Raw genomic sequence first — 27,739 nt, forward strand, 5'->3', positions numbered from 1 at the left:
AGCTAAGTGCCAGGCAACAGAGGGAAGAGCCCAGAAACATCCCTGGACATCTCCCTGCCCCCATACTGTGGGGAGCTGGTCCCTGTCTGGGTGTGTCTGCCACCCACACCCAGCTCCAATGCCTGTAGGGCCTGCAAGAAGTCAAGGGGCTCAGGACCTATTGTCTCTCTATCCTGACCTGCAGCACTGCCCTCCTTCAGGTCCTAGACAGCTGGCCTGGCAGGGAGGCATGGAGGGAACTCGCTAGAATCGGGCCTGCCAGGACCCCCTCCAGGGCTGGGCAGGGCTGGGATGGGCCAGTGCCAGACTCACTCTGACCCCGTCCCTGTGCCAGGCCCCAGTTGAGGGCAGACAACACTTCCTTTCTCTGCTTCTGGCTCCTAGTGCGGAGGGAAGGGCCCCAGGACTTCAGCCAGGCCCACGTCCCTTCTGGGGGCTACAGGAGAAGCCCTAGGACCAGTCTTCATGAGGGGAGGATGGAGAGGGTGGTGGGAGCGTGGGGGCTGAGGGCTGGAGGAAATGCCCGCTCAGCTGCCAGCCTGGGCAGGCTCACAGTGCGTGGGCAGCTGGTACTGGAAGAGGCCAGGCTACTTCCCTGACGAAGCAGGGGGTGGGGGTCTCCTTCTGGTAGAGGCTGCCCCAGAGCAGCAGGCCTCCCTCACCCAAAGGTGGCGCAGAGGGAGGGACACATACCTGTCTCAGTTATGCCAGGAATGTGGTTCCCCAGGGGGAGGAGGAGGAGGGGGAGGAGGGGGAGGAAGAAGAGGAGGAGGAGGAGGGGGAGGAGGCTTCCTGGGGGCTGGAGGCTGGAGGCTGGGGAAGGAAGACCCTGTAGGCCCTGGGGGGAGGGACTGCCTGAGCAGCCTGGCAGCAGGTGTCCCTTCAGGACACTGCAGGGAGGAGTGCCTAGGCAGGGATGAGGAGGGAGCAGACCAAGGGTGCACCCCAGGAGGTAGGCCTGGGAGAACATGCCCCCCACCTTGGCTGCTCTGGGCCTTTAGGAATGGGGGGGCCTGGGGAGGGAAGTGTGCTAGGGACAGGGATTTCCTGCACACAGTGGGACCTGGTGGTCTCAGGGTGACGTGGGCTGCCCAGGCTTCCCTCGGCCCTGTGGGGCTCGGACAACTATGGAGCCCCTGGGGAAAGAATGGGGTCAGAGTCAGATGGCAAAGAGTCAGCTTAGCTCAAGCACTGTCCATCTGTCCCCCTCACTAGGGTGAGGCCTTGGCTCCCAGAGAGCCTAGGATGGAGTCCTGGGGTGGGGTCTGAGGTCCATATCTCCTGCAGAATAGGAGGAGGACATCCTCCCACCCTCACCCAGCTTGGGAAGGTGGGCACAGAATTATTCCCTCCCCAAGCTTGGTCCTAGCTCTAGGGGGATCTTGTGCCTCAGGTCTCAGGGAGCCTCAAGTGGGAGGCACCCCCCTCACCCTGGGCCTTTGGAGTGTACATCAACCCTGTCCTAGAACCCAGGCCTCCCAGCCCACCCCCCATGGCACCCTGGTTTGCTTTCAAAGCAGAGATCTATGTCACCCAGCTCAACACTTCCAGGCACCTCACAGTGGAGGCTGAACTCCTCCCTTCCCTTTGGGGAGGGAAGCACCCTCCCCAAAAGGTGCTTCCCCTCCACCTGGCTCCACCTGCAAGGCCCCAAGCCAGTCATGGCTAATGCCTTTCTCCGCATCCCCTCTCCCCAAAACCATCCTCCCCAGCGGCCCAGCCCAGGAGAGTCCAATGCCTCAGCCCCTCCTGGGTGCTCACACCATTGCTGTACACTGGCCTGTATGTCCAGCACCAGCCTACCTCCCCTTGGAGCTCGGGTCCTAGCCTAGTACCTGAGTGCTGGCTGCCCAGGGCACACAGTAGGCCAGGTCTCACCCAGTCCTGGCTTGGGCGGGGGGGGGGGGGCTCTCCCTAGGTACCCTCCTTTCTAGCTGTCCCTGTGCCCAGCCTGGCATATCCAGAGCCAGGGGCTGGCATGATATATATAGAACAGGCTTTGGCAAGATGCCAAACCTTGTTCTGTCCAGGGTGGCCCTCCCGCCACATGCCCTCTGACCCCACAGAAGGCCAGTTACTGAGTCACAGACCCTCAGGCTGGACCTGCCCAGCTGTAGAGTTGATAATTCATTCTCTTATAGGGACAGGGGACTTTCTGTACCCTGACTCTTCTTCTACAGCTTCTCCTTAGACCCCCCTCAACTCATCCCCAAAACTTGGCAGCACCATCCCACAGACTGCCCCATCGCCATGCCGCCCTCCCATCTTTCCCCTAGACCTGTCCAGAGCAGGGCCAGGGTCTCAAGTCCTTGCTCGGTGTGAGGGCTAGGCTGGGACCCCTCATCTGAGCCACTGCAGGGACGGGACCTGCTGGCATCTCTGTGCAGCCCCAGGAACAGATCACAATAGGCTGGGCAGAATGCCACAGGGCTCCCCGTTTCAGCTCCTGCCCCTACTCCTGCACAGTCCCTCTCAGAACACCATCCAGGATCCCACAAAAACAAAGCCGGCATCACAGCCCAAGCTAGATAGAAGGTGGGACTTCCCTGCTGGCCAAAAGGAGACAGAGGGACAGAGCTGCCTTCCAGAGAAAGGAAGTCACAGACCCTTCCCACTGCCCTGAGGAGGAAATGTTCTTTCCACTCCCCCTCCCCACCACCCCCTCCAATGAATCCCTTCCCAGGCAGCTAGGAGGGGACAGACAGGATGTGGGGGCGAGGGGCAGTTCCTACATTCTCCCTGCCACATTCCCCAGCAAAGGATCTCAGCCCCCAACTGGGACTCTCCTGGGGCAAGGGGGGGGGGGGGCGGCAGGGAAGCCATGGTCATGTGATTCCAGCTCACCTCACAGAGGCTGGGCTGGGGGAGGGGTGCTCTTGGGCCATCCAGAATAGACATGTGCTGTGTGGACAACAGACAACTCAGTTAGGGAGTTGTCTGTTGTCTTCCACACCCACCCCACAAAACTCCCCCTTTTCAGAAATGACAGGCCTCTTGGAACACATAAGGGGGCATCCCCTCCTCCAATCCCTATGCCCCACTCTGAGGGGTTTGCTCAACATCTGGGACCCGTCCAGACAGATGTTTGGGCTTCTGCAGGAATATAAACAGCTGGTGTTCATTCACCTGGTCCCCGCCTCTCACTCAGAAAAGGACCCTCCAGGAGGGGGTGTGGAGCTGGTGGGGGGTTGGGGGTAAGCAGAAGAGGGGGAAGCCTGTCCCTTTGCAGGACTGGGACTTGCTTGGCTCCAAGACAGCAGACAGTGGCACTGTAGGGTGGGGGTGGGGGGTGGATAGTGGGAATCCCTGCTAATGTCAGAGAATGGAGCTGACCTTGAGATGGCCAGACTCAACTGGGAGATCAGGGAGATAGGAAGGAGATCAGACCACCACAAGACACATGTGCTCTAGCCTACAGTGAACTCTCCTCTGCCCCCCAGGGCATGATGGAGCTCCTCCAAGCCTGCCCACTTCAGTCACCCTCTTCCCCCGGTGAGTCCCTAAATACCTTCTACACAGTGCTCCACTTCCTCCAGATTCCGCAGGGTGATGCGCATGAGGCTGGAATTGAGCATCAGCTCATTTTTATGGGCTGGCCACAGGTATGGGGGTGCAGGGTTCACAAAGAAGATCCTGGTGTCCCCAGTGGACACCTGGTTGTCACAGATGAGGGGGTCTCCAAAGCCGCCAATCACCACCTTGTTGCCACCGTCAAGCAGGCTCTCTTGGGTCACCATGTCTTTGCCCTTCAAGTACCGCCAGACTCGAACCTGGGGTGGACATGGTGGGGGGGACAGATATCAGTGGTCCTCCTTCCACTGGGGAGATGAGGCCAAAGAGTTCAGGGACAAGCACCAGACTGGGCACCTGGGCTTTTTCTTCTCTTCCCACCTCAGTTGCTCAGGTTGGATGCCCAGAGTAGACTCAAACCCCGGGGCAGAGATGTATGGAGATCTTTGGGTCAGCCCCCCAGGAGGAGGCTGCAGGGAAGCACACACACGTGATGGATGGCCACTGCCTGTGTGTTTCACAGAGAAGAACATGCAGCCTGTGAACACACCCCCTCCCACCCCCCGGGTCTAACTGACCCCAGCCACCTCCAGTAATGTCCATCTCAGCTCAGGCTGGATATGGGAAGGGGATCCACCTGGTCTAGGTTCCCGCCTTCCATGTCCCTGCTTTCCCCATCAACCCACCCACTAAGAGCCAGGGGCACCTAACATGGACAATGGAGTTTCAGGGCAATGGGCTCTGAGCTTAGGGCTCTGGGTCAGCTTGGCTCCTTGCAGCCCTGTGGGTGGGCTAAGACCCCCCCCACAAGAGGTGAAAGACCCCTCCTCCTGCCAGCCTCCTACAGTGAATGTAGTCAAGGCAGACTTGGAACCACAAAATCAAGTTTGGGCAGCACAGGGCGGCCCCACCCTACACACTCTCACTCCTGGGGCCCTGAGGGTACCTGCTCTGACAAACCAAGCCCTGAGACACCCACAGCTGGGTTGGGGGGGTTGGGGGGGCAGGAGGGTTGCGGGAGCTGCAGGCTATACTGGGATGTCCATGGGGACATATGCCCAGGGGGCATGAGCCCCACACTCTCTGAGAAGAAACCCCTTTCTTCAGGAGCTCTGGGGAGCTGAGACTTCTGGAATGGATGATCAAAGACAATGGTGGCCTCCCCACCTGCCAGGTCCCTGCTGGGAGGCTTGGAACTGCAGCTTCTGTAGGGAGCCCCTCCACCTTCCAGTGGCCCAGCTGGGGGGTAAGCCTTGTCCAACCTTATCCCTCCCAACCCCAGACACATAGTAGGCTCTAGAAGGATGATAACCAGCAGGGACAGGGCTGGGCCGCTTTCATCGCCTCCCCCCACCCCAGCCACACCCAGGAGCAGCGGGGAGGAAGTCGGGAAAATCCTGCAGGGACTTGGCAAAGTGCCCTGGCGTGGTGGAGGGGAGGGGGCTGGGCTGGGGATCCCAGCTGTAGCCTGCACAGGCCAATCTGAAAGAAGCTGCCACCCCTCCCCATCTCCATGGAGAAGGAATGATCCGATTTCTGGTCAGGGAGGTGGTTTTAGGGGCCAGAGCGGGGAAGGGCCCAGGTCCCCTGAGCCCTCCATAGGAACATACTGTGGGAAAAACAAACAAACAAACAAACCAACCAACCACCAAACCTATCCCAGGGGGGGCTCCAAGATCCAACTGAGGGACAGGCTGGGCAGGCCCCCTCTCCTGTGGCCAGGGGGATCTAGTTCTCCTAGAAGCAGGATGGGGCACCTGTCCCCGCATTTGAGGCTGAGCAACGGTCCCGCCCACTTCTCTGCTCCTGTCTCCCGCCCTTAGTCACTGCAGCCCCACCCCCAAGGATCCCTGGGGGTGGGAGATTAGATGTGCACCCCACTCTCTCTCCTGACCACCCCCTCTTGCCTTAGTAAAGGCCTCTGGGAAGGGGTGACAGCACTGACCATAGGCCGAATCCCCACTTTCACTCCAAGCAGAAGGCGTCACCTCCTCTCAATCCCATTCTTTTCTTTAACTATTGGGGAGGGGTGCGGTAGCCATTCAGTTTCCCTGGGGGGCGGTGCACTTGTTTGCAATAAGGTAGTGGGCCTGGGATGGGGGCTGGGGCAGACATGATCGGGTCTCCCGGGCCTGGGCACCGCGAGGTGGGACTGCAGCGGTACCGCAGAACTTTCCCTCTGGCACTCGCGAGTTTTCCGGGACCCAGCGCCCCACCCGGGGGCTCGGCGGTCGCCAAGGGAGCGGGAGCGGGAGCTGCAGAGCGTCTGGTGCCCGTTCCCACGGCCTGGGGCGGGGGTCTCAGTGGGGCGGCCAGTTACTCGAAGGGAGGGCCTCCGGGCTAGGCGTCCAGGATGGCGGGGGAAGAGACCCCCCAGCCCAGGCTTCCAGGAGAGTTTTTTGGGGGGGAGGGTTTCAGGGTCCCGGCGGGGGCCCACCTTGCACGAGTACGTGTGCTGCACCGGGTCCACGTTGAGAATCTCCTCCACGGTGCCGGTGAGCACCACATTCGCCTCCTCCTCCCGCCGCTCCAGCGCGCGTTCCGGGCACGTCCCGTCGGCGCGGGGCAGGGCGCGCGCGGCCACCACCAGGAGCAGCAGTAGCGGCTGCAGCGGGGCCGAGCCGGACGGCCGCAGGCTGGCCATGGCGCGGGCCGAGGACGGCGGAAGGCGGCCAGAGCAAGCGCGCGGGCCTGGCCGCGCCGGGAACGGGACTAGACAGGACGGGACGCAGCTCCCGGGAGGCGGTGGGAGCGCGGGCGGCGCGGGGGCGGGACCCGGGGCAGCCCCGCCCCCTCCCCGCCTCCCCACCTCCCCCCAACCCAGCTCCCCAGCCCGCGCCGGTCCTCGGCCCGCCCGGCGCCCTGCGACCCGCGCCGGCCGCGAACAAAGCGTCGGGACAGCGGCGCCGGGCGGAGGCCGGGCTGGTGGGAGGAGGGGGCCGGACTGGGTCGAGCCAAGGTGGGTGGTGGTGGGACTTGCCAGGGCGGGGGGCGGGCCGAGCAGGGGGTGGGCGGGCCCGGGGGGGTGCGCTCTTCTGCGGCGCACCACCGCGGACTCCCCTCCCCCTCTCGCGCGGACGTCTCTCCCCCACCCCGCCCAGGAAATGCGGCTGCAATCGGGTTAATGCATAATCTGGAGGCGACGTGACGGGACTTCCAAGGGGTTCCAGGCTATGCCGTGGCCAGAGCTGCGGGAGCTTCCTGGCCGCGGGAAGGGGCTGCCAAATCCTGGGACCCCGCCGTCCCTCGAGCCCTGCAGGGCTGCGCCCCTCCCCTCGCGGGAAGAACCTGATGGGGAACTACAGCCTCTCTTAGGAAACTGGGGACGGAAACTCGCCCGAGCCCGGGACCCCCAGCCAGTTCAGGCGAGTAGGCGGCCCCTGCAGGCCGCTCCCCCGGCTGGCTAGGACCAATGTGGTCTGGGGGCTGTGGTGATTGGTTAGAACGGAGCGCAGACCCGCCCACCTCCCGTTCCCGGGTCAGCTCGGGCCTCACTGCAGAGTGGAGGGCTCCCTCTGCAGTCCAGCTGAGACAATGTCGGGTTCGCGGTGGACGGCCAGCCACGCCCCCTCCTCAGCCCCGAGGTGGGCGCATCTCCAGCCAGCCGGCCTAGGTACCGGGGCGGGGAGCGGGGGAGAACTGAGATCCAGAGGGTACAAATCAGAGCCTAGCTTAGCTGAAGATTGAGGGGAAGGGAGAGGAGACCCCTTCTGTCCCTCCAGGGCTGGGTCTGCGGCACACCCCCTCACTCCAAGCCAGCCACAGATCTCTGAAGCAATGGAGGGTGAGTGGTAGAAGAGGCCCTTCTGGAGGAGGACCTTACCTCCCCTCCAAGGGGAGGTGCTCTCACTTGCTAATTTGTAGTATGACAAAGGAGTGAGGGTGGGGACCCAGGAAATGAAGCTGGAACCAGGGGAGCACCCCTCCCACACACATACAGCTGCCTGTCTACACCTATTGGTCACAGATAAGCCAGACCTAAAAGTCCCTCGGCCTAGATACAGACCCCTGCAGACCAGAAATGGGCTTCTGGGTCTCCAGCCAAATTACCCTGAACAGTCTGAAAGCTGAAATCTGAGTGTCCCCAGAGTCATGGACTTTAGCCCAAAGAAGTGTATGTTCTGTGTCTCCCATCTCCCCCCTCCACCCCGCCCTGCCCACCACCCCCATCTTGCCTGTGTCCAAGACTGACTCCATCTGGCTCCCATGGAGCTCTGGGGAAATTGGTATAGAAAGAAGCATTCTGTGTGAAAGCAGTTGTAGATTTTGCCAAATTAGGTGCCCCCATCTGGGACAAGCTCTTCCACATGGACTGGAGGCACCCCTCATTCTTGGAGGCCTCTCCATTACGTGAAGCCCTGAAGGCAGATGTGTCTGTTGGAGAATAGTCTCCATTCAGCAGCTTGCTCCATGGTGATGTGTGTTCAAGGCCCTGCCCCCACCCCTCCCTAGACCAATGCAGACTGGACAAGGCAGGCTGATGCGTCCTGGAGGGCCAAGAGGCCCCAAGGCCCTGATTGGTGTGGAGGAGCCTACCTCACAGCCCACCCAGTCAGGCCCTGGGGCCTCATCCTCTCCCCACTTCCAGGGGTGCTGGTCCCAGCAGGATCCTGTCCACATCTTCCCCTCCCTGTACTGTCTGCTGACCCAGACGTGGGGGTTGGGAACCAGCTGTGCAGAGGCTGACTAGGGCTCAGTCTGGATGGAGCTAGGGGTGGGCTCCAGCAGAGGTGCCTCTTTTCTTTCTCTAGAAGTTAATTTCCCAAAGGTGTGGGGACATCATCAATTTGTCCAAGGGGTGGGTGGGAGTGGATCACTGTTTTGATCTCACTAGACTTGTCCCTTAACTTGGCAACCCCAGACTAGTGACCACCCAGTGACCCTGGGTCTCCTTATCCCACTTCCTCCTCTGTCCCTCCCCCAGCCTCAACAGCAGGGATGCAGAAGCCAGGGGTGCTGGGGGAAGGACCAAACGTGAGGTGCCATTTAATTTTGCATCAACTTTTATTACCCACACTTGATCAGGGACTTGGGCGGGTGGCCTTCAGCGCTGCCCTCTTGGTCTTGCCCACTCCCCACTCCCACCCCCCCGCAGGCGTAAATTCATGAACACAGTGCACTGGGGTGTGAGGCCATAGTCCCCCAGCTGGTGCTGGTCGTCCATGGGCTTCCCCTGGAAACTCAGCCAGAACAGGTCAGCTTGCACATGCTCCTGCCGGCACACCTGCTGCTTGAGCTCAGCCACAGTCTGCGTCAGCCGGACCTCGTAGGCGGTATTGCGACCCTTGTCGTTTCTCACCAGGATGCTCAGCGGGTTGTCACAGCTCTGTACCACCAGCAGGACCGTGCTGCCAGGGCACAGGCCCTGGCTGTCAAGGGGGACCCCATCCTTCAGCACTTTGCCGGCAGGGTGGGTAACCAGGCACTGCTGGAACACAGGCACGCCGGATTTCTGGGCTATCTGCTGCTTCAGCTCCAGGGGCAGCATGGAGTCCCTCAGGGGTACCAGGAACTCCTCACCCCCCAGCATCTTCACCTTCAGGCTCCCCGCCTGTGGGATCACACAGACTCAGAACTCGGCATCGGTCCTGGGAATGCTGCTCTTTCCTCCCCACCCTCCAGGAAAGGGACCCCAGGGGCTGGAGGCAAGCAGGGAGCGTATCCAGAAGAAAGGCCAGCCACCCACAACCATCACCTCACCTCCCCTAACTCACTAAGATGCCCCTCTGTGCCAATGCCAAGGGGATCTCAGGGTTAAACACTGGGCAGAACGTGCTTTCCAAGATCCAGACCCCAACCCGACATCAGAAAGAGGCCCTCCCCTGATGCTTAGGGACCTGGGGGAGCTCCAAGCAACTCCACTCGCCTGGCACACAGTGGGTGTTCCACCCCTGGATGACCCCAGCAGTGAAGTAGGAAAATAGACTGGTACAGAGCCCACCTGCCCCCACCTGTCAAACACCCCTCACCATGACTGTGGTCTCTGGCACCGGATCTTCCACAGGCACAAGACGAGTGGGCTGCCTCTCAGCTTCCAGCTCTTCTCCTGCTCGGGCCTTTTATGAACCTGAGCCGTGCACGTCAGGGGGAGTGTCCGGGAGAGAGCCTCACCAGTGGCTGAATTTAGCTTCAGTTTCAGTTTCCTTTTCCCAAGGTGTGCCCCAGTGAGTAGGAAAAACAAAACAGAATGACAAGGATAAGAGCCGGGACTATCCATCTGCCCAGGGACTCAGGACAACACCTTGCCCCAGAAACCCCCTAAATGTCCAGCACTTCAGATTCTTTACAAGATGCACGGAAGTCATAATAACATGAACTAACGATTGGAAACTTTCACTTTCCATTTTCCAATCTGCAGAATTAGTAAGCTAGGAAAACATTGCCTCAATAATTCAGAAATAACAAAATAGTGACAATCCAAACTACCCAGAGATAATCACCTTTGGTTTAAGACGGTATTTATTCAGATTGTTGGTTTTTTATTTTATTTTATTTTATTTTTTAAGATTTTATTTATTTGACAGAGAGAGACACAGCGAGAGAGGGAACACAAGCAGGGGGAATGGGAGAGGGAGAAGCAGGCTTCCTGCCAAGCAGGGAGCCCGATGCGGGGCTCGATCCCAGGACCCTGGGACCATGACCTGAGCCGAAGGCAGACGCTTAACGACTGAGCCACCCAGGCGCCCCATTTTTAAGATTTTATTTGACAGAGAGAGAGAGACAGTGAGAGAGGGAACACAAGCAGCGGGAGTGGGAGAGGGAGAAGCAGGCTTCCTGCGGAGCAGAGAGCCTGATGTGGGGCTCGATCCCAGGACCCTGGGATCATGACCTGAGCTGAAGGCAGACGCTTAATGACTGGAGCCACCCAGGCACCCCAGATTGTTGTTTTTTTTTTTTTTAAATGAAAGAGATGTATCTCTTATTTTCTATAAAAATGAACTCATGCCCACTATCCAGAAAGTGAAAAGACTATTCTCAAAACGGAAGAAAATATTTGCAAATCATATGTCAGATAAGGGTCTAGTGTCCATAACATATAAAGAGCTCTTAGAACTCAACTATAAAAAGATAAACAATTCAATTTAAAATTGGGCAAATGGGGGCACCTAGATAGCGCAGTCGGTTAAGCAGCCAACTTTTGGTTTCAGTTCAGGTTGTGATCTCAGGTTGTGAGGTCAAGCCGCATGTTGGGCTCTGCGCTCAGTCTGGAGTCTTCTTGGGTTTCTCTCTCCCTCTCCCCTGTTCTCTCTCTCTCAAATAAATAAATCTTTTTTAAAAATTGGGCAACTGTGTGAATAGATATTTCTCTGTAGTAAATACATAAATGGCCAAAACCTCATGAAAAGATGCTCAACATCATTAGTCATTAGGGAAACTTAAATCAAAATCACAATGAGATACCATGTCACACCCATTATTATAGCATGACTATAATTATATTAGTATAATATAATAATAAAATAATTAAAAAAGACAATAACAAGCGTTGAGGATGTACAGAAATTGGAACCCTCACGCATTGCTGATCGGAATGTGAAATGGTGCAGTCACTGTGGAAAACAGTGTAGTCACTCCTCAAAAAGTTAAACAGGATTTTCATATGACCCAGCAATTCCACTCCTAAGTATATACCCAAAAGAATTGAACACAGGTTATCAAACAAATACTTGTACCCAAATATTCATAGCAGCACTACAATAGACAAGAGGGAGAAACTGTGGGAACAACCAGATCCATCAACAGATGGATGCATAAACAAAATATGATACACCCTCACAATGGAATATTATTGAGCCATAGAAAGGAATGAAATACTGATACTTGCTACAACATGAATGAACCTTGAAAACACTATGCTAAGTGAAAGAAGCCAGACAAAAAAGGCCACACATATTACATGATTCTATTTATATAAAATATCCACAATAGGCAAATCCATAGAATCCAGTAGTGGTTGCCTGGTGTTGGTGGGGACAGGGAATGGGGAGTGATTGCTTTATGGATATGAGGTTTCCTTTGAGGGTGATAAAACATGTCGGAACTAGATAGAGGTAATGGTTGCACAATGTTGTAAATATACTAACTGACCCTGAATTATATACTTTAAAATGGTTAAATTTTGTTATATTAATTTTACCTCAATAAAAACAAAGCCAAAAAAATTAACTCAACCTACTCTCACCATGTTGTAAACTTCTTCATTCAAAACAGTATAACAGTATATCATAAACATTTTTCCATATTAATAGATACTTCTATGCAAGTTTTTTTTAATGGCTGCATATGTTCCCCATAGCATAGTGAATCTGTTGTAGTATAGAGTGGAATTTAATCAATCCCATATTGTTAAATATTTAGGTTGTTCCCAATTTTTTGCTATTACAAATGGCACATAACAGGCATACATTAGCTAAAAATAAATAAATAAAATTTAAATAAATAAGAAGGTAAATAAATAATTTTGAAATAAAAAAGTAAAAGGGTGGAAAATAAATTTTTTGAATATGAATCTTGGCCATTTCACTTCCCCACCCCCAAAAAATATTTCATAGGGCCCCAAAATTGTGAACACACAAAAAACAGAGGGGTTTCAATTTCCTTCTTTTTATTATTTTAACTGTATAGCTCGACTCATTCCTTGTATAAATAATATTGCCATTATAAAAAGAAAACCACAAATGTTTATTGAAATAAAGAATACAGAATGTGAAAATCCCCCCCCGCCAATCTCCCCCAGATGGCCATTATTAAACATGGTATTGATGTCTTCTGATTTCTTAATACTGACATATGGTACTAGAATCTTCATTTTCTTTTAGTTACTTCATCCCATGCCACCAGTTGTCTTCCTGCTTTTGTCAGGAGGAGCTAAATGCAAACACGTTAAGGAAGGAAGCTGACAGAACCTGTCACAGTTTCCTGGGACTGTCATAACAAATTACTACAAACGGGAGACTTGAAACCTTGGCAAGAGGTCTGAAATCCAGGGGGACTAAATGACCAGTATTGTCAGACTGGTTAAAAATAATCTAATTTTATCTGGCTTGCAGAAGATGGGAATCATCTGAAATACAAGGATACAAGAAATCTGAAAGTAGAAGGATGGAAAGAAACATACCACGTGGCTATTAATTCAAATGAAACAAATACGGCCATATTAACAATTCTATTTACATGTGAACAAAGAAATTTTATAGGCAAAGTGTTACAGAGACACAAAATGTCATGTAACAATAAAAAGTTGAGTTCACTGGTAAAATACAATAATTTTAAACTTGTATGCACCTAATAATATGGCCACAAAATATATAAGCTCTAGTCACAAATATTAATATTCTATTTATGAAATGATAACAGCCACCTTTAAAGGGACTTTTGGTTAATATTTTATGTCATTTACAAACTAACTTAAACTTCCTTAAACCTTTAAAACAGCATCTGTAACATTTAATATACTTGATTTTTATTTTTAAGCCATTCGACTATCTAATAACTGCAACAACAAAAAACCTTTCCAAGAGTGTCCACAGTCCTTATCACTTACACTGCACAGAGGTACTAGTCTCACAGCCCAATTCTTCTATTGGATGCAAATCTACCACTTTTTTTTTTTTTAAAGATTTTATTTATTTATTTGACAGAGAGAGAGAGAACACAAGTAGGCAGAGTGGCAGGCAGAGAGAGAAGGAGAAGCAGGCTCCCCGCCGAGCAGGGAGCCCGATGCGGGGCTCAATCCCAGGACCCTGGGATCATGACCTGAGCCGAAGGCAGACGCTTAACGACTGAGCCACCCAGGCGCCCTGCAAATCTACCACTTTTACCTTTCAACAAGACACAACAGCATCTCTGCTCTCACTCAAATCTGATGCCTTTCCCCCACCTTTCCACCTGGCCAATCACAGCTCCTGAGACCATCATACTGGATGACATCTGAGGTCACCCTGGGCCACTGTGGAATGATGGGGGTGGGCTGCCCCCGCAGACCTCCTGATGGACAGATGTTGGAGGTCACAGGCACACCATGACTTGCTGAGAAAGTAGCACAGAGCTTGTAGGTCACTGTGGCTGACCAGAAAAAGTGTCGTCAGAGACACTGGAAGGGGGGTGGCCAAATTTCTTAAGGAAGACTTTTGTTGAAGTGTAATTAGCTGTAAATATCTGCTGGCTGGGCTCATTAAATTGGCAGCCCCCTCCTTTCCATGTTTTCCGAGGGAGAAGTGTCACTCTGTTCTTCCACCCAGCATTAGGAAAGCTGAGCACCCCCGACCTGGGCCACAGTCTCACTGTCCAGGACCCCATCCCTCCTCATGCCAGAACCTCACCACCCACCTGGTGGGCACATCCCTCTTCTAGCCACAGCCCCTTGTAATGGGTGTCTAGGGAATGCGGGACTCAGTGAAGACCAGAAATGCAAATAAGCCTGCTGTCCCCACACTGACCAGCAGGCTTAGAGGGCCATTCAAACAGCCCTGTGTCTGGTTCTCCCCAAAACAGACTCTGGGCTGGGGGGCTTGGCCCTCAGGGGAGTCAGGAGGTAGTCTGCAGATGAGAAAGAGTCCCCTTGCTGCAGGAATGGCTTATAGGGAGGGAGAGAAGTAGAAGGCAGACCTGAGATGTGGAGGGCTATTCTAACCTGGGGGAGGCAGTGAGTTGGAGCTGTCGTATGGGAGGAGCAAGATGGGGGGCACTCAACCTAGTTCAAACCCACAGGATCTGGTGAGGGCAATAAAGGGGCACAGCTGGACTCTGGCCCGCATGGCCCTTGTGCTAGGGCTGCCAGTGGCTCAAGGGCCAGGCCTGCCCTATAATCCTATGTGGCCACTGTGTGTTAGGGACAAGTCTTCTGAGTTCAGGCCCACGTGAGAACAAGCTCTGGAGTCTTCAGTGTGGAGACCAGGGCCAGTTATGCTGGAAGAATGTGCCCAACCAGGCTCCCTAAAGTCCCTTGCTACCAAATGACACTTTCATCCTTTCATTCCAGACCCAGCAGGGAAGCCGCAGAAGCCTAACACACCCAAGGCTAATGGTGGAGGACACAAAACAGAGAAAACCTGATGGGATGCATCTGCAGGCCCCACCTGCTCTGCCCACCCATTGAGGGGAGAAAAAGAGGTGGGGAGGGGAAGAGAAGGAAAGATCAGCTACTTTATCCTCCCATCCCCAGGACAGAAAGCCCTGACAACCCCGTGAAGTCCAGAGCCCCTGCCTTGAGCCACACCCCAATCTCCCACCTCACCAGGTTGGGATCTGGGCCTTGGGGCCCAAGTGGGGAGGGGGAGACTCAGGGAAGGTTGGGGGAGAGGCTTCCACTGCCAGATGGAGGGGAAGAGGCCACCAGTCCCCAGTGTTAAGAAAATTATCCTATACTTGGAAATCAGGCACAAGGGGCCTTCCTATCCTTGAAGGTCTCCCTGGAGGTGCCTTTGCTGATATTCTTGAAGTTACAGGTTAACGTGGTGTAGACATCTGTCCTACGAGACATAGAGACTTCTATCCTGGAGAAACATGGTCTTGCTGCCCCATGTGACATCTGCCAGTTTTGTACCTGACCTGTATTCCTTCCTCAAAGCCTCTTAGAACCTGCTGGTTTCCCCATTGGTGAGCTAAAGAAACACTTGACATGTGCTTACTCTGTATTTGTATGGAAGTCATGTTGTTGGTTTTTTTTGCCTTGAAAATCATATTTTGACATCAGATATTGGAAGATATGCCTCCATTGCTTGGATGTTGGTGGGATGTTATCACCACTGATTTTGGAAAAAGATGGTATCATTGTCTGGAGGTTGAGGAGGTGCCATCTCTGTTACTCATTCATTTGGTCAACATGTCTTTATAGAGTACACACTATGTGCCAGGTGCTACTCCTGGACAAAATGGAATTCACATTCAAATGTGGTAGACAGACGTTGCCTGGGATAAGTTGGAACAGAAGGCATGTGTCACGGAATGTCTGGCTGTCTCAGTCAGTACAGCAGGCAACTCTCGACCTCGGGGTTGTAGGTTTGAGCCCCATGTTGGGTGTAGAGATTACTTAAAAATAAAATCTGATAAAAAAAAAAAAAAAGCACGTGCTGCCAGTATGCAGAAGAAAGAGCAGCTAAGGGGGATGTATGTCCTGAAGAGTCCCAGGCAGAGACACAGGTGCTGCAAAAGGCCTGAGGCAGGAGTGTGTCTGCTCATGTGGGGGGCAGTGAGGCTGGAGAGTAATGTCTATCATCTCCTTACAGGCTAAAAACAAAGAGCGGGTGCGGAGAAGCAGGGCGTGTGGATGGCGACTGAACACACTATGCTTTCCCCAAGGAGGGACCTGACCTGATTCTGCTCAGGCCTAACAAGATCATCAGGACACCTGTGGGAAGTAAAAGACCTCAGGTCAGGAAGGGAGCTGGAGACCAATCAGGAGCTTCTCTGAAAATTCAGGGCAAAGGTGGTGGCGGCATGGAGTCAGTGTCAAGGGGAGCGAGGGGTCAGAAGTAGGTGTTTGGGGATATCAGGGAGTTAGAGCTGCAGGAGGCCCGATGGGCCAGGGTGGAACATGGACTCCAAGTGTCAAGGGGGGTGGCTGAATGCTGGTCTGAGAATTCCAAGAAAGGTCAGATGTAGAGGAGGCAAGGAGCCTCAGTCAGGCCCACTCACCAGGCAGAGACTGCCCCAGTTATCTGAACAGAAAAGTTAGTGTAAAAACTTGTTCCCCCGGTATCAGAGGACTGAACGTCATAGGAGAATACGGGGATACTGCTGAGTCAGTGGTGGTAGGAGGTTGGGCTGGAGAGAAGAGGATGGGGCTATGGAGGGTGGAGCCTGACCTCCCCACCTGTTTCCCTGTGGTCAGGACCTCCTGGTGGTGGGAATGGGGTGGGGGGGCCAGGGTGGGTGTGAAACTGAGAGCAACAGTCAAAACCCAACACCATGGGACACTATCAGGAACTTGGTTATGGACACATTGCACCTGAAATGCCTATTAGACTTAAAATCAGGTAAGGGATATGGCCTGGGGTTCATGAATAAGTCCAGGCTGGGGATACCAATCGGGGCGTCAGGAAATGGGCACAGACAGAGAGGGTGAGGAGTCATGGAGAAATCAGAAATGCAGGAGTAGGGTAATTGGGTTGACACGTCTAAGAAGCCAGTGAGGGGTGTGTAGCCACCTGGTCACTACTAGACCAGCCACAGGGACATCCTGGTGACCTTGCTGAGCGTGGTCTCCATGGTCTTGGGGCAGACTGACAGAGTTCAAGAGGGGAGGAGAGGAGCTCAGCTGACATGGTAGGTGGTTGTTCCAGGAGCTTTGCCAGAGAAGCCGCGGGAGGTGGAGAGTCAAGTGGGCCCTGAGAAGTTGATGTCGTGTCGTGCTTTTCTAACATGAGCAGTATGATGGGCATGGACTCACAGGGAGAGGAACTGAGGATGCAGAGAGAGGGGAGGGTGCTAGGTACCTGTCTAGTGCAGGGGGCACCCGTGCCCGCAGAGCTCTGGGGCTCAACCAGGGGACAATATGACTTGCTGGCCTCAGCTCTACATCAGATGAGAGCAGGACAAGGAGGAGGCAGCGTGGGCTCGAGGAGAGGGACCAAAAGTGTGCTAGAGTTGTTCAGGAGCACAGTGGGGAGTGGCCAGGAAATGTGAGATGCCTGGGCAGCATCAGGGCCACCTAAGGCCCATGGTCCAGAGCGTAAAGCAAGGACGATCAGAGGCTCGGCGCATCTCTGGCCACACGCAGCTCCAGGATGCCAGAGGGTTCACATGACTGACAGAGAAGCATGACCATGGCATCTTATTCTTGAATCTGGCTGGCCTTGTTTCAGCTGATGAAATGTGGCAGAAGTTTCACTGTGTCAGTTCTGGAGCCCAGGCCTCAGGAGACCCTGAGTGTCTACTTCACCCTTCTGAAATGTTAGCCAAGCCATATGAGGAAGCTGGTCCAGCTTGTGCAGGACGGGGCCACATGGCAGAGAGCCAGAAGTCCAGTGACCACAACTCTAGTGTCCATACATGGTGCCACTTCCATCCTCGAAGCCCAGCTGACCCTCAACTGATAGCAGGTGCATGAGTGAGGCCCTGGGGAAGCCACCAGCACCACCCAGATCCATCAACTGTGCAAAGGAACCGGCAGGGGGTTGTCAAGCCACGAAGATAGCTGGGATTTAACACAGGTTACGGTTTGGCCAAGTGAATATGATGAAGCAAGAGGAGGGTTAGGGAGCAGGCACGATGGCTGGCCAGATAAGTTTCTCTTGATCCAGACAGGGGAAAAGACATCAGAGGATGACGAAGCACCAACCTCGGTCTTATCCAAGGACTGCTGATTTCAGCGGGGCTGAAGGGGAGTGGAGGACGTGAGCTTCGAGGCTGGGAAGTTGTCAGGGAATGTGAGCCTTGAGGTTAGGCCGTGGAAGGGTTGCAGTTGTGAGAAGGACCCTGGCCAGGGAAGTGAGTGGCCAAGTGGAGAGGTGAAAGGACTGCTGAAGGGGAGGATGTCCAGAAGGTTGGAGAATCATCTTTGTGGATTTTGAAATCACCAGAAACTATGGTAGGAGTGGTTGGGGAAAGTGACGGAATCAGGACTAAAACACATGGGAAATGAGACAAGGCCCCCAGGCGCCGAGACAACTTCAACAAGGTAAGGTGTGATAATACAGCTGGGGCTTTTGTGGTAGAGAAGAGCCTGGTCTGGAAGTTCCAAAGAGGAAGGACAAGGAAGCTCACCTTTCCCCAGGTGCAGTGGTCCAAGAACAGTGAACAGCAGTACCCACAGGAGCCATCCTATGCAGACAGGGATTGGGAGGAGATTCTGTCATTTCCCAAGTTGGAGAGATAGGAGTTCCCAAATATGGAGAGGTGTCAGCACTCAGATTTTGGAGAAAGATATTAACAATGCCCAGACCATGGGGAAGATGCTGTCACTCAGCATGTGCTGGGTGGGGAGGGAATGCTCTCCCTGCCCACTATTCAGGGTAGCTGAGGGAAGTTGTGTCAGGTCCAGAGCCTATAAGGGTGGAAGACACCCTCTTGGCCACGGAGGATGAGGACTGTCCTGGAACCTCAAACCTCAACATCAGCAAGCTGTGCTCCTGGCCTCTACCTGGGTCCTGGGCATTTGATTAGCTCGTCGCTATCTTGCATCCTGGTTTCCATCAGCCCTGGCCTTTGTCATTTGCTGGATTCCAGCAAACACTGATGAAAGACTTAGCCCCCAGCTGCCACTTTGCAGGAGAGAACCTACAACGGTTCTAGCCTGGTCACTTGACAGCTCTGGTCCCAGCTGCCTGAGTCGATGGGCTGATGCCTCTTGGCAGGAGAGGTGGGAGCAGACTCTAAGAAGAGTGCGTGGGGGACAGGGGCGGGTGGTGGTCTATGGTGTCTCTGATGTACTGGAATCTATGTGCCAGAGGAATGTGAGGGCCAGGGTGTAAATGCAGTTGGCATCCCCGTGTCAGAGGTTGGGGGGTGGGTTGTGCACAAACAGTGCTTCGCAAGCCCTCAAAGACATGGGTTGCATGTTGTCATGTGGAATGCTGTTTCAGTGGCCAGATGTGAGCCCTCCACCCCCACGAGGCTAGAGCCCCATGTCTGGCCTAGAAGATACCTCTGTCTTTCCTCACAAACTCCCCCACTGACTTTCCTGCTTTGCTCCCCCGCAATGGCCATCAGTGGACCCTGCAGATGCCCCCTGGGCCATCAGCCTTCTGGGGCTTGGCCCACTCGGGCCTGGGTCCAGGAAGACAGACAGGCCTTTGATGGCTCCCAAGAAGCATCTCATCAGATGGAAAGCCACGGTTCAAAGCCACTGAGCATTTGTAAATGCTAAAGAAAATAAGGAAAGGAGCGCCTGCGTGGCTCAGTCAGTTAAGTGTCTGCCTTTGGCTCAGGTCATGATCCCAGGGTCCTGGGATCGAGCCCCGCATCGGGCTCCCTGCTCGGTGGGAGGCCTGCTTCTCCCTCTCCCACTCTCCCTGCTTGTGTTCCCTCTCTCACTGTGTCTCTCTCTGTCAAATAAACAAATAAAATCTTTGGGGAAAAGAAAAGAAAATAAGGAAAAAGGACAGGGAAGAAGGGGTGGGTGGGAGGAAAAGGCCACTGTCCCTGGGTCCAGGGCTTGGTCCATCCCAGCTATTCCAGTTACTACTGCTATGTAACAAATGTCATAGTAAACAACTGTCCTACTCTGTGAATCCAGAACTGGAACAGAGCATGCAGGGGCAGCTGGGAAGATGTGAAATGAGTGGCGACAGCAACTTCAGGTAAGGGTCATTTGGAGGTGTTTCACTAATGTGTTTGGCAGCTGAGACCACTGGGCCGCTGGCTGCAACGCCCACACAAGGCCTTTCCATGGGACCTCTCCTTGTGGCCTGTCCATGGGGCCAGTTTGTGCTTCCTTACAGAGAAAGTTTGAGGGACAAGGGCCCAGAGGGACATGACCATACAGACCGTGGGGGTGTGGCCCTGTGGGAAAGACACAGTGGGGGTGTAGGTGATTACAATATTGGGAAAGCGTACCTTGCTCTTGCCTCTGGAGGGCTCCTTGCTGGGACTGAGGCTGGGAAGGCCAAGACACAGGCCCCTGGAGACCCTGGATGGGGAGCATCCTTTCCTTTCTGGCAGGCCTCTGAGGATGAGCCTAGGGGGTGCTCAAAGTGTGGAGAGCACTATGGGGCATATGATGAAACTGAGTACAGGCATCTCCTCCCTGCCTCAGTCTCCCCTCTGTTCAGTTCTATCCCACCCGCTTCCCTGAGGCAGTAACAACGAGGTAGCTGACATGTACCCAGTTCTCACTACATGCTGGGTACCTTCAGAATAGATCTCATTTATCTTCCCAATAATCCTGGGATAAATAGATGACCCACTCTACAGGTGCGGAAGCAGGTACAGGAAGGTAAGTCATCCCATCTAACAACTAGTCAGGGAAAGGATAGCAAGAACGTCGTTCCTCAGGCCTGTCCTTTCCGTCTGAACTCCTGCCTGTCTGACCTGCGCGCACGGCTGGGGGCCGCCCAGAGCCCAGCAGCACCTGGCAACTCCCAAGAGGACTCGTCGTCTCCAGTGGCCACTGGGGGCGCTCGCGGGCTTCTGTCCTCTGCAATCTCCGCGACCTCCTGGACAGCAGGACTGGTCCCAGCCGCCCCTGCACTGGACCAGTTGGCGCTCCCAGGGCTCTTTGTGCTAGCAGTGGCCCCTCCTCAGATTCCTTCCTGACCCCAGCTGCTTTCCAAGGCCCCTCCACTCCCCCGCACGCTCCTCTAGGCGGGAAAGGGGAAAAATGGGTAGCCTCATCTAGGTGCCTGTGTAGAAGTGATTGTGTGGTGGGGAGGACCTGAGCTGCCCCATGCCCCGCCCGGGCGCCGCAGGAGGGGGGGCATCGGTGGAGGGCAGGTGGGGACTTCGCTTGACTACACTAGAATCAGCCTCAGAAAGGAAAGAAGGCCTCTGGTGGGGGCCAGAGTGGGACCCGGAAATGGGTATCAACTGGGACAGGGGCCAGCCGTGGACACCCACTATGTAGACCCACAGCAGTTGAGCTGACCCATCGAGCCTCGCCATTCGGCTCACTTCATTGCTCAGAAAAGCCCCCCAAGGCTCTCCCAGACCACTCCTGGGGTCAGGAGCCTCCAGGTCCCTGTGCCTCTGCCTGCCCCTTCCCCACCTCCCTCGGCCCCCACGGCCCCTTTGCCACCCTGGGGATGCCATTCCCTCCCCCTGGGGCCTTGCAGAGCTGCCTTCTCCCCAGAAGATCCCACCGCAGAGAAGACTTCCGGACACCCCATCAAAAGAAGGGCTTCCTCTCCCCCAGCAGCCCACCCATTTCTTTTCTTTTCTTTTTTAAGATTTTATTTATTTATTTGAGAGAGAGAATGAGAGACAGAGAGCGCGAGAGGGAAGAGGGCAGAGGGAGAAGCAGACTCCCCGCTGAGCAGGGAGCCCGATGCGGGACTTGATCCCGGGACTCCAGGATCATGACCTGAGCTGAAGGCAGTCGCTCAACCAACTGAGCCACCCAGGCACCCCAGCCCACCCATTTCTATCACTTATAACAGAATGATTATTTTTGCTTGCCATCTCCCCCAGCACCTGATTAGAAGCCCCAGGAGGGGCTTCCCCAGCTCCAGCGGCTGGCCAGGCCCACAGTGGGCCTCCGGAAATGTCTATGGGATGGATGCCACACTGCTGCAAGGCCACGGTGGACTGGGGACCCCGAGTACTCAAAAGACTATGGCCCTGTGACATAATTCAAAATGAAAACAATATCGAACAGGCAAATAATATAGTCCTGTTTCTCCCGCTGTGCCACTTCAAAATAAACAGGTTTTAACAATTGCTGCTCATTTTTTGTGAGCCCTACTTTGCTGATACTTAGCCCACTATTGTGTGATCTGGAAAAGTGGGATATCTGCAGCTCCGTGACATCACCTCATCTGGCTTGTATCATCACTGCCCTTCACCCTGAGAAGTCACCTCTGATTATCTGGTGGCATTGCCAGCCTGGCCAGTGATACCCTTACATTCTGGTGCGTGACATCTTTCTGCCTGATCCGTGACATCGCTCTACCTGTCCTGCAATATCACCCTCATCGTTCTATGCCATAATTTAGTTGTCCTGTGACACCACCCTGCCTGCCTCAAGACTTCAGCCAGCCGACCTCTCTCCTGCCCAGAGGCTGGTGTTCCACGTTCACTGTGTAATAGGCCTTGAGTAGGTGCGCAGGTGGTGGGGGTCCTGAGAGGCCGAGCACGCGGCAGGTCAGATGAGGCTGTGCAGAGACCCTTGGCCCCGAGCGCGGACCCGCGACTGCGGAGGAAAACGGTAGAGGCACGCGGGCCAAGCCTCGCCTACTCCTCAGGGGCGCCGGACCCAATTCCCCCTTGCGACTTCTCCTTTCAGATCTCCCGCGCCGCCCGCCGCGAACTCTGCGCCCCATCTCCACCCCGGGCCCCGTTGGGTCTGAACGGGAGCCTCGCGCCCAGCCCGGGAGATGCGCTGCCCCGGGCAGTCCAAAGAGGCCCCGTCCCGGCGCCGAGCTCGGGACGCGGCCGCAGAGGAGGGGGCCCGGCGATTTTCCCGCTTCGTCCCGGCGTCGCTAGAGGCGGGCGCGGGCAGGGCGCCTCTGCTTGCCTTTGTCGCGGGCCGGGCTGGTGGGCAGGGAGCCTAGGCGTGACTGACATTTGGCGGGGGTGGCAGCCGGGGCGGGCGGCCCAGCGCAGGGCCCGGGCCGGGGGGCGGGGGGCGGGGGCGGCGGGGGCGGGCGGGCGGAGCGCAGCCTCTCATTGGCTGGCGAGAGTGTGGGAAAGAATGCCGAGCGGGGTTCACACACCCTGCGGCCGCGCGGCCTTAAATAGCCGAGCGGCTGGCAACTCTTCGCGCGGGCCTGCAGCCTGGGACCTGACTGAGAAGAGCAGGGACGCCACGCGCCCGCCACCCCCGGCGGCGCAGTCCGCCTGGCTCCGGAGGCGCGGGCGCGCACCATGCCTGCAGACACCCCAGGGAAGCCGAGAGCCTCGCCGCTGGCAGGAGCGCCGGCCAGCGCCAACAGAACCCCGAATAAGCCCCGAAGCGCGGCGGAGCAGCGAAAGGTGGGGACCTGGCGGGGCGTGGGTTGGGAGGCGCGGGGTGGGACGGACGGATGCGGGACTCAGCCACAGCCCGACCCACAGTCCTCCAAGCCGGTCATGGAGAAGCGGCGCCGAGCGCGCATCAACGAAAGCCTCGCGCAGCTCAAGACCCTCATCCTGGACGCCTTCAGGAAGGATGTAAGTGGGGGTCGGGAGGTGAGGTCGAGGGGCGGAGGTGCGGAGCTCGCAAGTCTTGGCGCACTAATGGGTTGCAAGCCTCCTCCACCCGCCCTACCCCCAGAGTTCCCGCCATTCGAAGCTGGAGAAAGCAGACATCCTGGAGATGACGGTGAGGCACCTGCAGAGCCTGCGACGTGTGCAGGTGACAGGTGAGGCGCGGGCAGCAGCGGCGTGTGTGTGGGGGGTGACCGGGAGGCGCACAAGACCACCCCAGCGGGAACCGACCGCCTGTCCCCTGCCGCCCCCGCAGCCGCGCTCAGCGCTGACCCCGCCGTCCTGGGCAAGTACCGCGCCGGCTTCAATGAGTGTCTAGCGGAGGTGAATCGCTTCTTGGCCGGCTGCGAGGGCGTCCCGGCCGACGTGCGTTCTCGCCTGCTTGGCCACCTGGCCGCCTGCCTGGGCCAGCTGGGGCCGTCGCGCCGCCCGGCTCCACCGTCCCCCGCTGCGGAGGCCCGGGCGCCCGAGGTCTACGCCGGTTGCCCGCCGCTCCTAGCATTCGACCGCCCCTTACCCCTGCTGCGCCCTGGGTCTGCCTTCGCGTTGCGGCTCCCTCCAGGCCTGACTGGGGAGCCCCCCAACGCCCCTAGGGCGGGGCTGCAGAACCGGGGCGCGCCATGGAGGCCGTGGCTGCGGTGAGGCCTCGACCCTCAGACTGTAACGGGGGCTGCACCCTGTTCTAGGGCCGTGGCCTTTGCTGAGTGTACCAGAGAATATTTGTTCCCAGAGGCCACGTCGAGAGAGTTTTGATATTTTTTTGTCTTTGTGAAGACTCTAGTCTGGCGTTTCTTTCAGCCCTTAGTTCTGGGGTGGGGGTGGGGGGCTCTGCTGGTTGCGTTGTGCTGGACTTCTGGGGTGGGCCTACGGGTGGCCCTTCCCCAGGCTCTGTACCCCGAGCCGGCCGGTCCTCTAGCCCAGGGCTTGGTCAGTGGACCTGGCTCTGTGCAGTAGCCAGCCACCCTCCTGGAAGTGTGGGTGATGTGGGAAGCCACTCAGGAAAGTGACAGTCATCACATTTCCCACAACGTATCCCAATGTTGGAAACCAGTCCGGTGGCATCACTGGGCAAGGATTTTTGTTTGTTTTTTAAGGTACCTTATCCCACTCCCACTCCTGTGGACCTTGGAAGGTGAACACATTGTCACACTCTTGTCCTGGGCCACTGGGCATGGCGAGAGGTGATCATGCCCTGAGGCTTCAGGTCTGGCTTGGTCCGCTTCCTACTTTATTCTCATGGTTCAACACAAAGCTGCCTGGACTGAGCCTACCCCAGGCCAGTGTCTGGTCAGGAGACGAGTGCCCGCAGGAGAGGGTGACTGAGTTCTGAAGACAGGGAACTGGGGCAAGACTGGCCAAGAGCACTTAGTGCCAAGATTGGGGGGTGGGTAACTCTCCTACCAGAGTCCAGTCCTGCTGTGTGCCCTGGGAGGGGAGGTCTCCCCCCTGGTGGGGAAAGATTGGAGGGTCATCCTGCCCATGCCTCTGTTCTGAGCACCCGCTATGTGGCAGCCCTACAGTCCTGGTCAGTAATGCTGAGCGCATTGGACATCAGCCCTGGAGTCGCCGTCCTGCGGTCCCAGGTCTCCCTGAGCTGCTGCTGGGCACTGGACTCCGGTTGTAATGAGGGGGTGATCTGAGTCATACAAGCTGAGACTGGAGTGTCTCATCCTGAGCCCATCTGAGGCTGAGCCAAGACTTATTTCCCAAGTGCAGCTGAATTCATCAGATGGTTGCCGGCTGCCTGCCTGGCCAGGGCCCATCAAGGAGAAAGAGGGTGAGTCACTGCTAGAGGTTAGCCTGCTTCTCCTCCAGTGGCTTCCATGGCTGTGTCACAGGCAGGATTCACCTGGGCTCTCCTGCAGGGACCTCCAGATCCCCACCAAGCAAGTCACCCCTGCCCTCTGGTTTCTTTGCCCATCACCCCAAGATTCAGTGGCCTGGGTCAGTGGTCCTAGATGGTGGCAACCACATGGGCCAGGTACTGTATCCTTGGACATAGACACACTCTGTGATCCTGGCCCTGGGGGAGCCCAGGGGAACTCTGAAGGAAGGTTTTCTTTCTTCAGAGCTGTGGCATCAGCAGTAATGTGGGGGAGGAATAGTTGATCATGCCTGGGAAGCCCTCTTGGGCAGGAGACTAGCACAGGGTTTATTGCTGAAGCTAGCTCAGCTTGGCTGGGAAAGGGGAGCTGCTCAGGGCCTCAGTGCAGAAGCTGGGGGGGGGTGCTTTGGGATGTGAAGCCTGGGGGGTGGGTAGGGGGGTGTTTAGGGTCTGTACAAAGCTGGGGCCCACACATCCTGCAGGAAAAAGAGGGACCTCCCTGCCTGTGTGGCTAAAGGAAAAAGGGCCACCTGGGGAAATCACCTGGAACTTGGGCCATCATGCTCTCCCTCCTCCCATGACAGGGCAGTGATAACTCTAGACCAGATCCATGGGCTCCCATTCCCTCCCTGCCTTACTTCCTGTCCTTCCCACCCCCACTCCCATGCCACATTTTACTTCTTATTTCTGGTAATCTCAACACTTGCCAAAGGGAGCTTTGGAATGAGGACCCATCAAGGACCTCTCAGGCCCTGTGGGGGACCACACACAGTTCCTCAGACAGGCAAGCTCCCTCCTGCTGTCTGTCCCTTTGAACTCAACCTCCCCGCTGGAATTCTTTCCCCACTTTCCCACTGGAGGCAGCCATCCCAGGCTCTGTGGGCTCCAGAGGCTAAGGCCATGTCTGTCACTCACTTTGTCCCCAACACCTGCTCGGAACAGTTGGATTCATACTGACCTGAGTAACTGAATGAAAGACGGAGTCAGGAGGTTTGGGAAGGGTTTTTGAAGTATAGTGGATATACAGTGTTACATTAATTTCAGGTGCACAACACACTGATTCGACAATTGCATACCATAGACCGTGGCCACCACTATTAAGAGTGGTCGCCATCTGTCAGGGTACAGGATTATTGCCCATATTCCCTATTCTGTATTTTTCATCTTTGTGATTTATTTATTATATACATGGAAGTGTGTACTTTCTAATCCCCTTTGCCTGTTTCACCCATCCCCCATCCACCTTTCCTCTGAGAACCACCAGTTTGTTCTATGTATTTAGGAGTATTTTTTTTTTTTTAAGATTTTATTTTTAAGTAATCTCTATACCCAGGATGGGACTCGAACTCACAACCCCGAGATCAAGAGTTGTATGCTCCACCAACTAAGTCAGCCAGGCACCCCAAGAGTATTTTTTGTTTGTTTGCTTGTCTTGTTTTATAGATTCCACGTATAAGTGAAACATATGGTATTTATTTTTTTCTGTCTGAATTATTTCACTTAGCATAATACCTTCTAGGTCTATCTATGTTGTCATAAATGGCAAGATTCCATTGTTTTTTGTGGCTGAGAGGGGTGTCTTTTTTTTTAAGATATTTTATTTGAGAGAGAGCGTGCACATGTGTGTGTGTATGTGTGTGTGTGTGAGAGAGAGGAGGGCCAGAGGGACAAGCAGACTCCTGACTCAGGGCTCGTGGGGTGGAGGTGGGGGTGCTTCACCCCAGGACCTTGAGATCATGAACTGAGCTAAAGTCAGCTGCTTAACCGCTCAACCAGCTGAGCCACCACAGGCACCTCTGGCTGAGAAGGGTGTCGTTTTTGCTTAGATTAGGGAGGTCTGAGGAAGCACAGCTCAGGCTGAAGCTGGTCTTCTCCCCAGGCTGCCCCTTTTTAGCAGCTGAGGGCACCTGGGTCTTCAGAACAGCATCCTCAGCGTCTGGGTGGCTCAGATGGTTAATCGTCTGCATTCGGCTCGGGTCATGATCCCAGAGTCCTGGTATCGAGTCCCTCAACCCTCTCCCTGCTCAGTGGGGGAACCTGCTTCTCCCTCTCCCTCTTCTGTTCCCCCTGCTTGTGCTCTCTTGCTCTCTTTGTCAAATAAATAAAATCTTAAAACAAACAGCATCCTTGTCTCCAGCTGTGGAAGGAACCCCACCTCCCCCCACACCCAGTCCAGTGGACCCCCTCAAGTGCTTTCCTACAGACCTCAGTGGGGAGATTTCTGGCCTAAACGTGGGAGTAACCCCCTCACACCAGGGGTTCTCCTTCCTACCCTCCCCACTCTTCCACCCATTTCCTGCTCCGCCCCTCTCCTTCACTGCCCCAAGACGGGCTCCTGGTTATTTCCCTGTCCCTGATCTTGTAGCCACCCACCCAGCTATTTTTATCTTGGCTTTTGTCTTACAGACACTTCCTGCTGAATAATAGATGAAGCACCTTCTCCTGTCAAGGCTATGTGGTAGGGGTGGGGGAGGAATCAGGACCTCCTCCTGGGGAGGAGGCTAGAAGGCCTCCTGATCATTTCCCCTCCACCGGGAGGTGGAGTCTCATTCAGTGTCTGGGGTCTCCTTCCAGCCCAGTTCCTGGCAAAGACCAAGAGCCAATAAATGTTTGCTAAATTCA

The 27,739-nt window shown here is 55.4% G+C and overlaps 3 protein-coding genes across 9 annotated transcripts in view; 1 reads left to right on the plus strand and 2 right to left on the minus strand.

Annotated features, from left to right (window-relative positions):
• AGRN (agrin) overlaps positions 1 to 6,393 on the minus strand; it is a 34,415-nt gene extending 28,022 nt beyond the window's left edge. For 3 of the 5 annotated variants that reach the window (XM_064590198.1, XM_064590196.1, XM_054513195.2), the window contains exons 1-2: positions 5,948 to 6,393; positions 3,509 to 3,770 (exon numbers count right to left, since the gene is read on the minus strand). In XM_064590198.1, the coding sequence (XP_064446268.1) occupies positions 3,509 to 3,770; positions 5,948 to 6,154 (469 nt within the window). In that variant the 5' untranslated portion in view covers positions 6,155 to 6,393. The remainder of the gene's footprint in view (positions 1 to 3,508; positions 3,771 to 5,947) is intronic. The other 2 variants (XM_045898974.3, XM_045898972.3) reach the window with 1 other exon arrangement.
• Positions 6,394 to 8,495: 2,102 nt separating this feature from the next.
• Positions 8,496 to 9,612, minus strand: ISG15 (ISG15 ubiquitin like modifier). The gene is made up of 2 exons (XM_045895539.3): positions 9,480 to 9,612; positions 8,496 to 9,061 (listed from the first exon to the last, which is right to left on the minus strand). The coding sequence occupies exons 1-2, from the start codon at positions 9,480 to 9,482 to the stop codon at positions 8,555 to 8,557; spliced, it is 510 nt and encodes a 169-aa protein (XP_045751495.1). The 5' UTR covers positions 9,483 to 9,612; the 3' UTR covers positions 8,496 to 8,554.
• Positions 9,613 to 22,822: 13,210 nt separating this feature from the next.
• HES4 (hes family bHLH transcription factor 4) lies at positions 22,823 to 27,739 on the plus strand. Of its 3 annotated transcripts, none has more exons than XR_010411159.1 (4): positions 22,823 to 23,256; positions 23,360 to 23,447; positions 23,549 to 25,069; positions 27,524 to 27,739. XR_010411159.1 is itself a non-coding variant. In XM_045898977.2 (4 exons), exons 1-4 carry the CDS (start codon positions 22,972 to 22,974, stop codon positions 23,932 to 23,934), a joined length of 690 nt encoding a protein of 229 aa, XP_045754933.1. In that variant the 5' UTR covers positions 22,825 to 22,971; the 3' UTR covers positions 23,935 to 24,065. The 3 variants fall into 3 exon arrangements, 2 of the variants coding, with proteins under 2 accessions (XP_045754933.1, XP_045754934.1); XM_045898977.2 differs by lacking the exon at positions 27,524 to 27,739 and having other exon boundaries at positions 22,825 to 23,079; positions 23,149 to 23,256; positions 23,549 to 24,065; XM_045898978.2 differs by lacking the exon at positions 27,524 to 27,739 and having other exon boundaries at positions 22,827 to 23,079; positions 23,161 to 23,256; positions 23,549 to 24,065.

The sequence above is a fragment of the Mirounga angustirostris genome, unplaced genomic scaffold (assembly GCF_029215605.1).
Source record: "Mirounga angustirostris isolate CCGP_5_RB_7025 unplaced genomic scaffold, mMirAng1.0.hap1 SCAF_4, whole genome shotgun sequence".
NCBI classification, from domain to species: Eukaryota; Metazoa; Chordata; class Mammalia; order Carnivora; family Phocidae; genus Mirounga; species Mirounga angustirostris.

What these genes read in the sequence shown, in the direction of transcription:
- HES4 (XM_045898977.2), top strand. Translation starts at nt 22,972, where the DNA reads ATGCCTGCAGACACCCCAGGGAAGCCGAGAGCCTCGCCGCTGGCAGGA. An exon ending in GCGCGGCGGAGCAGCGAAAG is followed by an intron (nt 23,080 to 23,148) that starts GTGGGGACCTGG and finishes ACTCAGCCACAG; the next exon opens with CCCGACCCACAGTCCTCCAA. An exon ending in GCGACGTGTGCAGGTGACAG is followed by an intron (nt 23,448 to 23,548) that starts GTGAGGCGCGGG and finishes CCGCCCCCGCAG; the next exon opens with CCGCGCTCAGCGCTGACCCC.